The 14,735-nt window shown below is 41.1% G+C and overlaps 2 protein-coding genes across 9 annotated transcripts; one reads left to right on the top strand and one right to left on the bottom strand.

The window, feature by feature from the left end:
* Nucleotides 1-1,254: 1,254 nt before the first annotated feature.
* LOC108606237 (regulator of nonsense transcripts 1 homolog) lies at nt 1,255-5,959 on the bottom strand. 3 transcript variants are annotated; one of them, XM_017996179.1, is made up of 5 exons: nt 5,768-5,959; nt 5,139-5,343; nt 4,829-5,054; nt 1,386-4,772; nt 1,255-1,311 (listed from the first exon to the last, which is right to left on the bottom strand). In XM_017996179.1, exons 3-5 carry the CDS (start codon nt 4,994-4,996, stop codon nt 1,273-1,275), a joined length of 3,594 nt encoding a protein of 1,197 aa, XP_017851668.1. In that variant the 5' UTR covers nt 4,997-5,054; nt 5,139-5,343; nt 5,768-5,959; the 3' UTR covers nt 1,255-1,272. The 3 variants fall into 3 exon arrangements, with proteins under 3 accessions (XP_017851668.1, XP_017851667.1, XP_017851669.1); XM_017996178.1 differs by having other exon boundaries at nt 4,829-5,343; XM_017996180.1 differs by lacking the exon at nt 5,139-5,343 and having other exon boundaries at nt 4,829-5,138.
* Nucleotides 5,960-6,103: 144 nt separating this feature from the next.
* On the top strand, nt 6,104-14,025 carry LOC108606236 (casein kinase II subunit beta). Of its 6 annotated transcripts, none has more exons than XM_017996173.1 (7): nt 6,104-6,233; nt 7,253-7,328; nt 7,584-7,686; nt 7,764-7,952; nt 8,045-8,234; nt 8,487-8,568; nt 12,990-14,025. In XM_017996173.1, exons 2-7 carry the CDS (start codon nt 7,257-7,259, stop codon nt 13,062-13,064), a joined length of 711 nt encoding a protein of 236 aa, XP_017851662.1. In that variant the 5' UTR covers nt 6,104-6,233; nt 7,253-7,256; the 3' UTR covers nt 13,065-14,025. The 6 variants fall into 6 exon arrangements, with proteins under 6 accessions (XP_017851662.1, XP_017851663.1, XP_017851660.1 ...); XM_017996174.1 differs by lacking the exon at nt 12,990-14,025 and adding an exon at nt 11,970-12,545 and having other exon boundaries at nt 6,109-6,233; nt 7,761-7,952; XM_017996171.1 differs by having other exon boundaries at nt 6,111-6,233; nt 7,761-7,952.
* Nucleotides 14,026-14,735: the final 710 nt, after the last annotated feature.

Genomic DNA, 14,735 nt, shown 5'->3' with positions numbered 1-14,735 from the left:
TATGTACATTTTAATTCTCAATGTACACGCACATAAGCAAATATTAATAAACAAAATTGAAAATTAACTGAATTTCATTGACAGTAACATTGAGTTTGATTCAAAACAAAAGTTTTTCTTTTTTTTTTACATTTTTTTTTTTTTGCGTTGCTTGTCGCACAGAAACAAATGGCAATGGGCGTTATTAAATAAACATATAAACTTTGCAAAAGTTATGCTGGTTACTTTTTAATACACAACAGTGGGTATGAATGTATTTTAGAATGTACCAAAATATATATAAAAAAGAATAAATAAAGAAATTATGCAAAAACAAAATAACCAAGAGGAGTTGAAAGTTATTGAAAATTTAGTAGCGGCACTTTCCGCGCACAAAATTCGCATAACAGGAGAATCAATAAGAATATTTTGCTTAAAATTTGTTGCCTTTTTATAGTTGCTATCCATTGTCCCTTGTATAAAACGAAACGAAACATGACGCATTACAACCAATGGCTTGGCCTGGACTGAGTCTGGTCTGGGGCCGCTTACTAATGGGTAAGTAAGGCCATGCGCCAAGTGCGCGTTTCGATAGACGCCGCCTCCGCAATCGCCAGGACTCATTCTCTGTTAGCTGCCGCCATATTGTCTGTTATATAGCTGATCCTCCGCGCCGCCACTTGCTTTCTTCCCATATGCCATACACATGTGTGTGTGTGTCCGCTGTTATGCCAATGTTAGGCTTGCTGCTGCTGCCGATACATGCACTGCTAACGCTAACAGTTTCAATTAGCAGCGCTGTAAGGCAGTTTGTGTGTGTTGTATGTATGTGTGTGTGTGTGTGTGTGTGTAGTGTAGTGTGTAGCTGGAGTGGCAGACAAGTGCGTGGGGCTTACAAGTTCGCTGATCACCATGCACTTTATCACTCTCTCGCTCTTGCTCTCTTTCTGCTTTTGCTAGCCTGCTCACTTCGGTGTATTGTTCTGCTCTCTATCTCTCTCTGTTCTGTATGTGTGTGTTTTGTGAATTGCTGTTGTTTCTGCTGCTAGCTTTGCCTGCTGCACGTTTCACGACATTGCTAGCTTCTGCTGCTGCTGCGCCGCTGCTGCTGCCGTGCCGTCGCTGCTGCCGTCGCCGCCGCTGCTGCTGCTGCTGCTGTTGATAACTTCAAAGTTTATACGTTTTTGTTTTTTCAATTTGTTTTGTTTGTCTGCATTAAGTGTTTGTTTGTTGCTGTTGTTGCTGCTGCTGCTAAATTGTTGTTTGCAATTTTTGCGCACTGCCTCAGCCCACTCAGTAAGGCTGCGAAAATTGATTCAAACTGCGTTCTGACTGCAAGAGAGAGACAGAGAGAGAGAGAGCATGATGAGTATAAGAGTGTATAAGTATAAGAGATCGCTACTTACCACACCGAAGCCAACATCTTCCGAAAGCAAACCGTCCATTTGCGAGATTTGTCCAAAGTCCTGCGACAGCTCCGGCTGCTGCGAGAGCGCAAAGCCGCTCGGCTGCGTCATCTGCAGCGACATGGAGATGGCCTGACTGAAGGGCGCCACCGACGCCGCTGGAGCGTTCGTAGCGATGCCATTGCTGGATGACTTTTGCTTTGGCTGCTTGCTGGACTTTTTGGTCACAGCGCCGGCGCCTGCGTTGATAGCCGAGCCAGAGCCGGCGGCAGTGGAGCCAACTGCAGCAGCATAGGGTGGCGCATAGCTGTGCATCGCCCGATTCTGCTTGGCCGCCATGATTGTCTGCTGGTGCTGATTGTAGAAACGCGGCGGCAGATTGCTCATGTTCATGAACATGCCCACGGGCACGGGCATGTTGCTCAAGGCGGCGGCGTTATGCTCGCTGGATATCATGCCAATGGAGTCGTGCAGATGCGCCGCATGCCAGTTGGGATTGCCAGAGTTGGGGCCGCTGGCGTTGCCATAATTATTATTATTGCTGTTGCTGCTGTGGATGTTATTGTTATTATTGTTGCCGGCATAGGGCGTAGGACTGGGGGCGTTGATATTGTTGCCATAGCCGGCGGCATAGGGCGTCATAAAGTGGGAGCCGGCACCGTTCATGGACTGCACGGGACTGGGAGCAACGGGAGCCAGCTGGCGCGCATAGGCGCCACTGCGATCGTAGATCGAGCCGGGCACCATCACCTCCTTGGCATCAGCCATCATGGTGGACATGAAGTGGGCGCCAATGTTCATGCTGTTGACCAACTTTTTGGGCTTTTGGAAGTGTATGAGCGATTCCTTGAGATTGTTCAGCGAGCCCTCGACGAGCACCTTGCGATCCTTGTAGAAGTTGAGCAAGTGATTCCACAGCTGCTGCTTGGCCAGCACCTTGGGATTGCCCACAATGATGATGCCGTATTTGGCGCGCGTGAGCGCCACATTGAGACGCCGCGGATCGTTGAGGAAGCCAATGCCTTGGCGTTCATTGGAGCGCACGCAGGACATGATGATGATGTCCTTCTCGCGCCCCTGGAAGGCGTCCACGCTGGCAATCTCAATCTCCTGATACAGCCGCGAGTGCAGACTGCCCTGGTACTGCATATACTGGACCAGATAGGCGCGCTGTCCCTCATACGGCGTAATAATGCCGATCTGTTCCGGCTTGACGCCCGCCTTGAGGAAGCGCGTGGTGATCTTCTCCACATTGGCCGCCTCGGTGCGATTGAGAAACGATGTGCCTGAGCCGGCGATTTCCTCCTGCCCTTGGGTGACCAGGAAGAACATGGGGCGCTCCGGCTGTGGCCACGGGAAGTCCAGCTTGAGGCGGCGATCCTCGGCGCAGACGCCATTCTGCAGCGATCCCTCGTAGAAGAAGTTGGACGGAAACTGCGACAACTCCGGATGCATGCGATACTGCACCTCCAGTCGGAATGGACGTATGCCCAGCACGACGAGACGCTCGAACAGACTCTGGGAGAGACCAGCACGCGCTGCCTTCTTGCACATGACCACGGGGCCAAGCTGGCAGTGATCGCCGACGAGAATTAATTGCTTGGCGCCCAGCACGACGGGCACCATGCACTCCGGCTCGGTGGACTGCATGGACTCGTCGATCAGTATGGAAGTGAACTTGATGCGTGAGAGCCGAGAATCGCCGGCGCCCACGCAGGTGCAACAGATGACATCGGCCGCCTCGAGCAGTTGGTTCTCCGAGTTGCGCTTCAAGCTGCGATAGCGTTTTTCATCCGCGGAGCTCAGCTCGCCGGTTTCGTCTTTGAGCTGCTGCAGCTTCTTCAGCTCCGTGTTCGATTCCATGTTGCGTATTTGATTGTGCAGCGCCAGAAAGCTAACGGGACTGTCGATGGCCTCACGACTCTTGGCACACAAGCGCACCACCTTCAAGTTGGTGCGATGTATTTTCTCGGTCAGCTGATCCACGGCCGTGTTGCTGGGCGCGCAGACGAGCACCGTGCCGCCATGCTGCTTCACCAGCTGGTAGACAATGGTCGCCGAGGTGACAGTCTTGCCCGTGCCGGGCGGTCCCTGTATCAAGCTAAGCGGACGCTGCAGCGCATGCTTGACGGCATACACCTGGGAGCGATTCAAGTCCGGCAGATGCGGCGCGCTATAAAGCTTTGGCTGTGGACAGCGGAAGAGCACCTCATCGCTGCCATCGGCGCGTCCATGACCCATCAAGCGCGAGTAGATGTAATTGGAGACGGAATTGCGATCCATGGCAAAGTTGCGCAGCGCACGGGACATGCGATCGAAGCTGGTGCACTTCCAGATAAAGTCCACGCTAAAATTGCTGGTGCACTTGACGGGCGCATTGGAGGAGCTCTTGAGCTCTAGGCCAACATCGTCGCCAAAGTTATCGGGCACCTTGATTACATGCCCAATCTCGCTCCAGGGCGCGCAGAGCTCCCCCACATAGCGCAGACGCAGCTCATCGCCATGCATGAGCTTCATGTCCGAGTCCGTTTTGGCCAACGTAAAGTAGGCGATTGTCTTCTTGTTCAGGCCCACATCCCAGCGCACCTCGATGTTCTCCTGTGTGGCCGACTCCTTCAGCTTCTTGTCGTACTCCGCCTCGAGACGCACCAACGGACCAAAGGTCTTCTCATACTGATAGCCGTCCTCATAGCGCAGCAACACTTGCGCCGGCTCCGAGTCAATGCCTGGCTTTTCCAGATCCTGAAATGTGGCTTCAATGTTGTCCTTCCACAGCTCTTCAAGCTTGTTGATCTGCGCAGCGCTGATTTGGCGCGCGCGCAGCTGGCCCTGCTCGCTGGGCTGCTTCACCAGCCAGGCCAGAAAGCAGCGATCCGAAATCAAGGGCTTCCATTGATCCTGATCCCAGTTCATGTCTTTGAGCGAGTTTTGTGCGGCGCAGGGCTGGCGGCACAGCAGCACCACCACCGAATCCGCCTTGGCAGGTATGAAGCCCAGCACAAAAACATTGCGCACGCCGCAGGAGTAACACTCAAGTATGGTCTCGCCCAAGGGGCCGTCACCATGCAGCGTCACCTCGCGATGCTTTGCGCGCACCAGATGATTGATTATATGCGAGCCAGAAGTGCTGCCACGTCCATTACAGAACCACTTTTTGCAATTGTTGCACATGACCACTGTCGCAGGATCATGTATGCCGCAGTATTTGCAGGCATGTGCCGGCAGCTCCTTGGCAAAGGCAGCGCCACCCACACCGCCGCCACTGCCTACAATGACGCCGCTGCCACCGCCGCCCTCGTCATCTTCCTCCTCGAACTGCAGATCAGCCAAATCGTTGGTCATCGAAACCAGCCGGGAGTTCATATCACTGCTTGGTCGGCGTGACGGCTGAAAAGTAAAATTAGTGATGAACTCAGCGGCAATTGTCTTTAGCCAGAACTTACCTGCAGATCCAGCTGATCGCCTTGGGTCTGACTCTGCGCATTGGACGGCATGCTGAAGTCGCGAAAATCAAATGGCGTCGGCTGCGTGTCGGCGCCACGCAGCAGCTCAGCATCGTCGAGGTCCAGGAATGAAAGCGCCGAGCTTGGCGCATACGTGTCCACGCTCATAGCGCCAAGTTTCTCTGTTTTTGTCTTCTTCTTTATATTTTAAACTCGCAAATTGTTGCTGCAATTGTTATTCAGTCTGGTATTTTTTTGTCTGCCTTCTTATTTTGTGTTCTTTTTGTTTTAGTCTGTGTCTGCAACTCACCTGAAATATATGCACAGTTGTTGTTGTTGTTGTTTTTTATTTTGTTTTGCCCCAAACTCAAATAAGTGTGAGCAAAGAAATAAGAAAAACTGAAAATCTAATGCTTATTCTTGTGCTGCTGTCACTTTTGCGCGTGAATTTATTTCGTCGCGGCAATAAAATTGTTTGTCGTTGTTGCTGTTGCACGTTTTTACTTCAATGGCATCTATTTGTCAAATGAGACGTAGACGCAAGTTTACCGATTTCGTTGCAATGAAACAAAAAAATAAAGTTAAAGCAATATTATTATTGCAGCGCCTACTTCTTCATTACATATTAACATTCACATACTGCAAGCACACGCACACATACAAACAAACAAACCGACACAGAAAGGCCTACACACACACACACACGCGCGCACACATATCTAAGTTGGCACGTTCTTTTCGTTCTTCTAGTTCCTTAGTTCCTTATGGTGCGCACCGTCTGTTTAAAAATGTGTGCTCACAACAACACTTACGCATTATCAACATGTGCAGCAAAAATAAAATATTCAACTTGCCATCAATCTTTTAGCATGCCTTTACTTATTTTACTTTATAAATATTGCTTTATAAACTCGACCTTGTTTGATATTTACTACTAACCTGTTACATGCCCAAGCATGTCAACTGTAGCTGTTTTTAGTCTGCCCTCGAGTATAGCGACTTTGTAATTTTACAAGATTCAAAATAGTTGTAGTTGTGAGCCACACAGTGTGCCGATTTTACTCGCGAGCAGCGATACTCTTTGTAATTTGTGTTTCAACGCACCAACTTGTGCGCAATATTTACTATTTATGCTCTGCTCGATAACCGATAGATTTTGTTTCTCAATTTTGGGCACTTTACTTTTCTTCTGATAGAGACAGAAAGTGCTGTCGCCGCGCTTGGTGCATGCCCAAATGATATAACAGTGGCACTACAGTACTGTTTCGGCGTGAAAACCTACACACTGTCATCCAGGCAGTGATTAAAATATAAAAAAAAAAGAAGACAACTCGCTTGTCAAATTTTCGCATCGAAAAAGTGCTTTAATTAGTAAAAGTGTTTTTAAAATTGTGCGAAAATTAAGGTAAGTGCCAAGGCAAGCGGAAATTATGCGGTAACCGCACGCATTCCACATGCAATGCCGCTGCACAGCCCCAATGCAAAATTCATCTAATACGGTATATGAGCGTGCGTGTGTATATGTGTGTGTATGTGTGTCTGTCGTGCCGCTACGCCAAGCGCGCTGTTGCTTAAGGCCCTGTTGGAACATTTGCTGCAACTTCCTAGTGAATTATGTATGATATTGTATCATATTTGATGCATAAAAAACTCAAATATTTAAAACATGACAGTGATTGCAGTGAATCGAATAAAAAACGTTAACAATATTGTTGGAAAACGAGAGCTGGAGAGTGCTCAATTTCCACACGGGCATTAGCACTACAAAATTTCACTGCGCTCAGTGTCTCTTTTTTTACTGAATTTCTTCGCTGCTGTGTTTCTTCTTCTTGCTGCTCGGCACATTTTGTATAAGCGAGCGCTTGTCAAAATACGCGTACAAATTTCCGTTCAATCGAGTGTGCGTTGGAAAAAAACAACAAAAGAAATAGTTTAATTACAGTAAACTGTGCAGCAAGTAAAGCACAAAAATAGCTAAAGATAGCTGGCAAAATATTTGTTTAGAAATTCGTTAAGAGGCGGTAAACTCGTGGACAAATTCGATTCGTTTACATACCTCTTGTTGTGTGTGTTTCTTATGTGCATACATACATACGTTGCTTAAAGAGTTTCGCGTGCGTGTGTGTGTGTCTGTGTGCGTGCCCGCTTATTTTCCCCCCCTTGCACTAACTGAACAACCGCGCCAATCGAACGCCAATTTCTATGGTTTTTTTCAACAATTAATTCAACAAATTACGCAAAATAATTCCCTTAATGTAGGTGCTCATATTAACGCAGCAGCGTGAAGAAAAAAAAAAAAACACTTCCATGCGTGTGTGTCTGTCTGCTGCGTGTGTTTGTGTTTGTGCAGTAAATTTAAACACTTTTTTTTAATTTATTTTTGTGCATTTTTTTGTTTTCTTTTTCGCTCATCATCATCATCAGCAAAATGAGCAGCTCCGAGGAAGTCTCCTGGGTCACCTGGTTCTGCGGACTTCGCGGCAATGAGTTCTTTTGCGAGGTAAGCAAATCCTACGATCCGAAATCATTACCTAAGTGCAACATCAGCATGCCACAGTGGCTGCCAACAGGCCAGCCCTCGTATGTATAACATATACATACATATGTGAATATATGTACATATACATACATACAGTGTCTGCTCGTTGCAATGAACAGCACATTAGCTTTTGAATTGTAAAAATGCCCAATCGATTTTCAGTACAAACTGTACTTGAACGTCTAAAGATATATTAACGTTTCATTTTATGTTCAGGTTGATGAAGATTACATACAGGACAAGTTCAATTTAACTGGCTTAAATGAGCAGGTGCCCAACTATCGTCAGGCCTTAGACATGATATTGGATCTGGAGCCTGGTAAATGTTTAGACCCATACACACTCACACATTAATTTCAACATTTTGATTAACATATGTCCGCCTGCTTACAGAAGATGAGCTAGAGGACAACCCATTGCAATCGGATATGACCGAACAGGCAGCCGAGATGCTGTACGGCCTCATACATGCTAGATATATACTTACAAATCGTGGCATTGCTCAAATGATTGAGAAATATCAAACTGGCGATTTTGGACATTGTCCACGTGTCTACTGTGAGAGCCAGCCCATGTTGCCTTTGGGTATGTACACAGCGTACAATCGATGAAATGAAAGGAATTCTTTAATAACAAAACGACTTGTGTGTGATTGTTGTTTGCATTGCATATTGCAGGTCTGTCTGATATTCCCGGCGAGGCAATGGTGAAGACCTATTGCCCCAAATGCATTGATGTTTATACACCAAAATCATCTCGTCATCATCACACCGATGGCGCTTATTTTGGCACTGGATTTCCACATATGCTCTTCATGGTGCATCCCGAATACCGCCCTAAACGTCCTACTAATCAATTTGTTCCACGGTGCGTATTAATTTTAGCATTAACGTAGAGATATTTTGGATATTGTTTATTTTTGAAGCAGAAATCTAAACTAGAATTGCACTCGACCATATAGGGTCGTCATAAAACTTGTATATATAGATATTTGTTTACTTCGATGCCATAAAATTGACTAATCTATTGTTTATTATTTATTTCATGTACCTGCCCGTTCGTCCACGTCGTTGCGGAATCATTTTTCTCTACACTTATGAATATGACTCTTGTAAACAGTCTGTACGGCTTTAAAATTCACAGCTTAGCTTATCAAATTCAGCTGCAGGCAGCAGCCAATTTCAAAATGCCACTACGAGCGGTAAATTTAAAATGAAATTTTTTTATTAACAATTTTTTTATGGACTAAAATTACAATCACTAAACGAAAACAACAAAACATAAGAAGATAATCATATAAACAAATCGTCAAACTAAGCATATATATATGTGTACCTATATCTATATATATTTTTTTATTTGTTTCTTCCCCTCTTATACAACCAACACCACCACCACCACCACCAACCAACCAACCAAACAAACAAACAAACAACCAATACTCAACACAATATACCTAATGGTCATCTCTTTTTGAACGACAACCAATTCTAACTTGAATCTGAACTCTGAACCAAACTGAAACTAAACATAAATATCTATATATATGCACATGTGGTTTGTTATATATGTGTGTGTGTGTGTGTATATTGTTGTTAACTTTGATGTGCTTTCCCTATTTGTGTCTTCCATTCTTTCCATGTGTGTGCTTGAATATCGATAAAACTGTCGAATGTTGTCATGATTATCGATCATTCAACTGCAATTAATAAACAAAATAAACCTTCTGTATAGAAAAACTAATTCACGAAAAAACAAAACATACACACACACACACACACATGCACACACACACATAAACAAAAAAAACGACAACATAACATTGCATATATATATATATGATTTCAAAGAAACAAGAGACATAGTTTCAACTGAAGAAAACCGACAGATAGAGACCGTTATCAACAGCAGTGAGGTTTTGAGCGCCACAAGCAAAAGAATCATTTATAAAAAAAATAAACTTAAAAAAAGAAGAAAAAAATACAATATAAAACAAAACACAACTGCGTTTATATTACAAAAAAAAACAAAACAAAAACAACAAATTCAAAAGAAAAGAAAATAATTCCTAGTAAAGTGAAACAAGTAGTAGAGAATATTATAAAAGAAAAGACAAGAATTTTGCTTTGAAGCCACCAACACCAACACAAACATGCATATACACACAAGCAGCACTCACACACACACACACAGAAAAATCCCAACAATCAATGCATTTATCGACCTTTGTTGTGTTTATCGATCATGAAGCTCTCACCAATACCAAACTTTTGTTAACGTATGAATTTAAATATGTCACTCGCCTATACACCCACATTTTATTTTAAGGATCTAAACATACTGCCTTAAACATAAATTATGCTTGTAATTTTAATTTAGTATGCACATAATGCTTTTTATGTTGCTTGCAATACACAAACAATACTTAAAAAAAAAAAAAACAAGCATTCAGGACGTAGAAAGCTGTTGGCGATATAACATATGAGCGAGCTAGATTTAAAGCGATAGAGGAGAGAGAGAGCGTCTTAGCCGAAACATGGTACTTCCAATTATGATAAAGAACAATGCCTATTCAAACTATTGTACATATTAAATTATATATACATATATAAGCTGCTTATACACACAACTGAAGCTCTTGCAACGTAATCCGATTAAGGCAACAAACAAATCCTGCAACAATTATATTTGGACCATCAGCTGGCAGCTCCTTCACATCCGCATCCGCATCCAGCCATAGACAGACACAAATACACACAAAACACCCACAACATGTCAAAAGCACACACATCTCAATTTACAGAATCGCAGCATGCAAACGGCAAAAGCCAAAAGCCATAAGCCAGGCCAAAACCAAACCAAGCAGCAGCAATGCGTCGTATGTATTGTGATAATACAAAATCAATCGAATTCGACCTTGTGAGCCACAAGCAAACGCACTAAATGTTGCTAAATGTTGAGTTTACAAATAATTTAAGCACATTTTGCAAAGGATGAGAGCGCGACGTGTATTAACTGAAACAGAGACATACATACATACAATAACAATGCCAGTGTATTGCCTCCTTCTACTGCCTTAAGTATAAGCATCTCATATAGCAAGATCAATAACCTGCATAACACGCCCACATACATCTTATATCGAAATACAGAATGATTTGAAGTTGAGAGCAACTGAGTGCAGCAGCAGCAACAGCAACAAGGATAAACAGCCAACAATTGGTTTTATATACATGCAAAACAAAAACAAACATAGTTATTTATATATATATATATACAATACAATATATATTTGTAAACAAATTATAAACAATTTATATAGTGCAAAACACATAAAACTAAACTTTAAGAGCCACAAGAAAGTTTTAAATGTTGGAAATGCAAAACGCTCTCTGCTTTTCCACCACACATTCATATTCATAAATGTTTAGAGTCAGAGTTATATATCGTATATACCATGCATATAGTATATAGTCAAACGTAGAGAATTTCTTCATGTAGCAGCAGTTTGTGTGTGTATGTATGTGTTGCATGAGCTGAGCAGCAGCAGAGGCTCGTTAATTGGCAGCGCAGTAATAAGTTTATTATTTACTGTTATACTGTTATACTCTAACTACAATTGTCGAGCGTCTACTGTACTTTTATACACTTGAGAGATTTTCTTTTCGTCGTGTATAAACTTAATATTATTTAGTGCTTTATTTTAAGCGTAACAGGTTTAGTTTTTAAGGGTCCAAAATATAAATTGGCAATTATTATTGCACATATATAAGAATCATGCTGACTATTGAGGTGAGATATATAAAATTATATAATATATAAATATATTTTTGTCTTTAGTAATTAAATAGAAAACCAATTTTAAGACGATCTAGCATTAATCTAATTATAAAACATTTAATGCAATCAATGTAAAGAGAGAAACGTTGATAAGTTTGATATGTATAACTTAATACTAATTAATTTAAAGCAAATGCAAGTAACGATGAAGTTAAACAAAACGTAATAGCAACAATAACTAAAAATAAAATCAAAAAAACACAACTAATATTTAATACAATTTGAAAACAAAACCAAGCCGTATGTCTATCATTTTGGTCCATGTCAATGCTCTCTGTGCTGCACACCACAAATTACAATACACACGCGCACACACACATACACATACACAGTTACCAATACACATATATAGATATTTACTCTATGTATTTTTTAATACAACATTGTTACGCTTGTTCTTGAACACTATGTTGCCATATTCTCTGTGTGTTCGCATCATACTCATACTACTACAATTTCATCATTCGATGTGTGTACGCACCCACGCACAATAATGTGTGCGTGTGTGTGTGTGTGTGTCTCCTCCTCGGTCTCCAGCTGTGTATTGCGTATGTATTATCATTGTAATCGATGGATATAACTGTTGTTCCTATGCGTGTTCTATTTTCCTTATTTTTGCTGCCTATGTGTCTTTGTGTAGCTTTTTTATTTTATTTACAAACTCTGAAATACCAATATATATCTATCTCTCTCTTTTCTACGCTATACGGCATACTATCACTTTTAATTGCGTGTGATGTATGCAACAACTTTTGAATCTAGGACTACATTGCTCTTTGCCAGGAGATCCTAAGTCGTCCCGATCCCGAGGCCGAGGCTGAATAATAGCTCTATCATAACTGTTATTGTTGTTGTAATAAGCACGCGCTAAAATAAACTATCTGCTACTTACTAACGCCATTTCACTCACTCACACATACATACACACGAACCCACACACCGTTACTTTTATTATGACATGGCGCTGCTGCTTGACAAAAGCTGACTGCTACATATATATTGCATCCGCTTGAACGCCCTAACCTACTTTCACTAACACACACACACACACATCCTCACGCACACACGTTTAAATTCAGTTGCCATGCGAATGTTAAAGATTTTTTGATAAATAAACAAAGCACAAATTTACTTATGCTTCGCTTTTGGTTGGGTTTTAATTATTCTTTTTTTGTTTATTAACTACCAAATAAATGCTGCACAACATAATCGCACACACACACACACACATGCATTTAAATTGGCGACTCTACTTTACTTTAGTTAGCACACAGATAAACAGAACAACAGTTTGGATTGGAAAGTTCGGCGACCATGCATATGTACATATATTCTTATAATTTATCATATATTCATTGGCATTGTCCAAGTTATAACACTATTATATAGAGATAAAATCTGTTAAAGGTGAAACCTCGATATGGCGAAAATTCTGTAAGCTCTTATATTGGCATATTTAATTGAAATTGTATTCAAAATTTATTTACATATATCCTGGTTTCGCTGACCTATTCCATATGTTAATACCTGCTTACCAATTGAGTGTGTTTTTCTTTTTATGTTTCTTCTCTCTTAAATTGTGTCTACCTTTCTTTGTATCTTTATTATACGCGCGCGCTCTTGATGGCGAATTTCCCAACTACTGGCAAAAACTTCATTATCAAAATACCGAATTCTGTCAACACACTCACTGCCCCACGATGTGCGATTTCTTCTCTCTATATATATATATCCACAATCCACAAACCATATATATGGCCTGGCCAATTCCCAAATGGGCAGCAACGAGGCCAGCCACCTAAGGACGAAGACCCTGAGAATAATGCCATCGAAAGTTCAGTTCAAAAGCGCATCTAAAGAATAAAATCAAACAATTTGTGCTGAAGAGAAGCCGTTATAACAAACAAACAAAAATTATAAAAAAAAAAACAAACAAACAAACACAAAACAACTACACAGTTAAAATATATATAAAACATAGACCGGACCAACACGCTGTTAAGGAGAGTGCAGCTACATTCAGACACAGATACATACACATACACACACACATACTAACAACTAGCTGGTTCAAGTGGCAGGCCTTGATGAAATTCAATTCAATTTAAACTTTGCATTTTGTTTACTAAGCGCAGCGGCTAACTAAGCTGAGCTTGGATTTCAAAAACATTAGTGTTCAAATGCCGTTGATCCGACTACTAAACACACCTTATCCCCACACCCACACACTAAAACACACACACACACACCTTGTGGTAAGGTAGAAACAAATGGAATGTAACTGGAATTGCATTGGAGAGAGAGACAGAGAGAGGGAGAGAGTCAGGGGGCAAGGAGAGCTCGAGCCAAGGAGAATCCCGAAGCGAAACGATAATATTTTCAGTCGATCTTGCATTTTAATAGCTGAGAGTGCGTATACTAAATAAATTTGTATGCGTGCATTATGAATTACAAATTACACATGTGTACACAATAAACAATATAAATATATCGTTAGCTTATTTATACACATATATATATACATATATTTAAATACAAAAAGAAATGAGAAGTGAAAAACAGATAACAAGTAGTAGAGGAAGAAACAATATTTCATGTATTTTTTTAATGTATTTAAGCTTAGTCTAATAATGCCGTATAAGTAATACAACAACATTGTAGAGAATATTGAAATCGAAAATCATCTCAGTTTTAAAAACGCAATGAAAACCAAAAAGAGAAAAACACGTGAATGTGCAAGGAAATGAAAATTCACGGCCAGAGCATTATTCAAAAAAAAAAAAAAAGAAAAAAAACAGGATTTAAAAAGTGAGAAAAATCAACCAAAATTTAAACAAATAAAAGCAAAATTAAATTTTTTACATGTACATATGGTAATTGATTTCTGGTGCCCACAACTGAACCCCCACGCATAAATAGAAAAAAATTTATATTTAATTTTTTTTTTCATTTTTTTTCTTTATTTTTATTTTAAATAAATTATAAGGTTCTTCGTAAAATCGAAGAATCCATTAACATATGTTTTATTTGGTTATTTGTGGTTTATTCCTTCGCTTTCACACTTATCAAATCTATTTTTTTGTTTTGGCCGTACTCTAGTATCTTATCCCAATCTTGTATTTGCAATAGATGATTTTTTTGAATTTCTTCTTTTATTAATATGTGAAATGTGTCTCATAGCCGACTTTACTTTACGAACTTTGTTTCTATTTATTTTTTTTGGAAAGTGCTCAACAATAAGCGTAATAGTAATAAAAAATTCAAATACTGCAAATGCGCAAAGCGTGAGCGCTAATGATTATTTAAATACGCTGTAACAAACTGCTGAGCTCTATACAACATTTTAGACTCTGTAGATTCGAAGTCAGCTGATAAGAAATTAAAAACATAAATTATAATTAATAAAGCAAGCAAGCAGGCAAAAAAAAAAAACAAAAGGTAAAAATAAAAGATAAAAGTAATGGGTGCTAGCATACAGGGTGTGGCGATTGGTTTGCTGTCATGATGATGTTGACAATTGTTTTGTTT

This window comes from Drosophila busckii, chromosome X (genome assembly GCF_011750605.1).
Source record: "Drosophila busckii strain San Diego stock center, stock number 13000-0081.31 chromosome X, ASM1175060v1, whole genome shotgun sequence".
Lineage (NCBI taxonomy): Eukaryota > Metazoa > Arthropoda > Insecta > Diptera > Drosophilidae > Drosophila > Drosophila busckii.
This window is presented reverse-complemented; position numbering and strand designations above follow the sequence as displayed.

Bases quoted from the DNA above. Each gene is read 5' to 3' on its own strand.
- LOC108606237 (XM_017996178.1), bottom strand. From the start codon at position 4,996: ATGAGCGTGGACACGTATGCGCCAAGCTCGGCGCTTTCATTCCTGGAC. The intron at 4,773-4,828 runs GTAAGTTCTGGC...TTTACTTTTCAG, and splicing joins GCGATCAGCTGGATCTGCAG to CCGTCACGCCGACCAAGCAG. The intron at 1,312-1,385 runs GTAAGTAGCGAT...TCTCTCTTGCAG, and splicing joins AAGATGTTGGCTTCGGTGTG to TCAGAACGCAGTTTGAATCA.
- LOC108606236 (XM_017996171.1), top strand. From the start codon at position 7,257: ATGAGCAGCTCCGAGGAAGTCTCCTGGGTCACCTGGTTCTGCGGACTT. The intron at 7,329-7,583 runs GTAAGCAAATCC...TTTTATGTTCAG, and splicing joins GCAATGAGTTCTTTTGCGAG to GTTGATGAAGATTACATACA. The intron at 8,235-8,486 runs GTGCGTATTAAT...TCTTGTAAACAG, and splicing joins ACTAATCAATTTGTTCCACG to TCTGTACGGCTTTAAAATTC.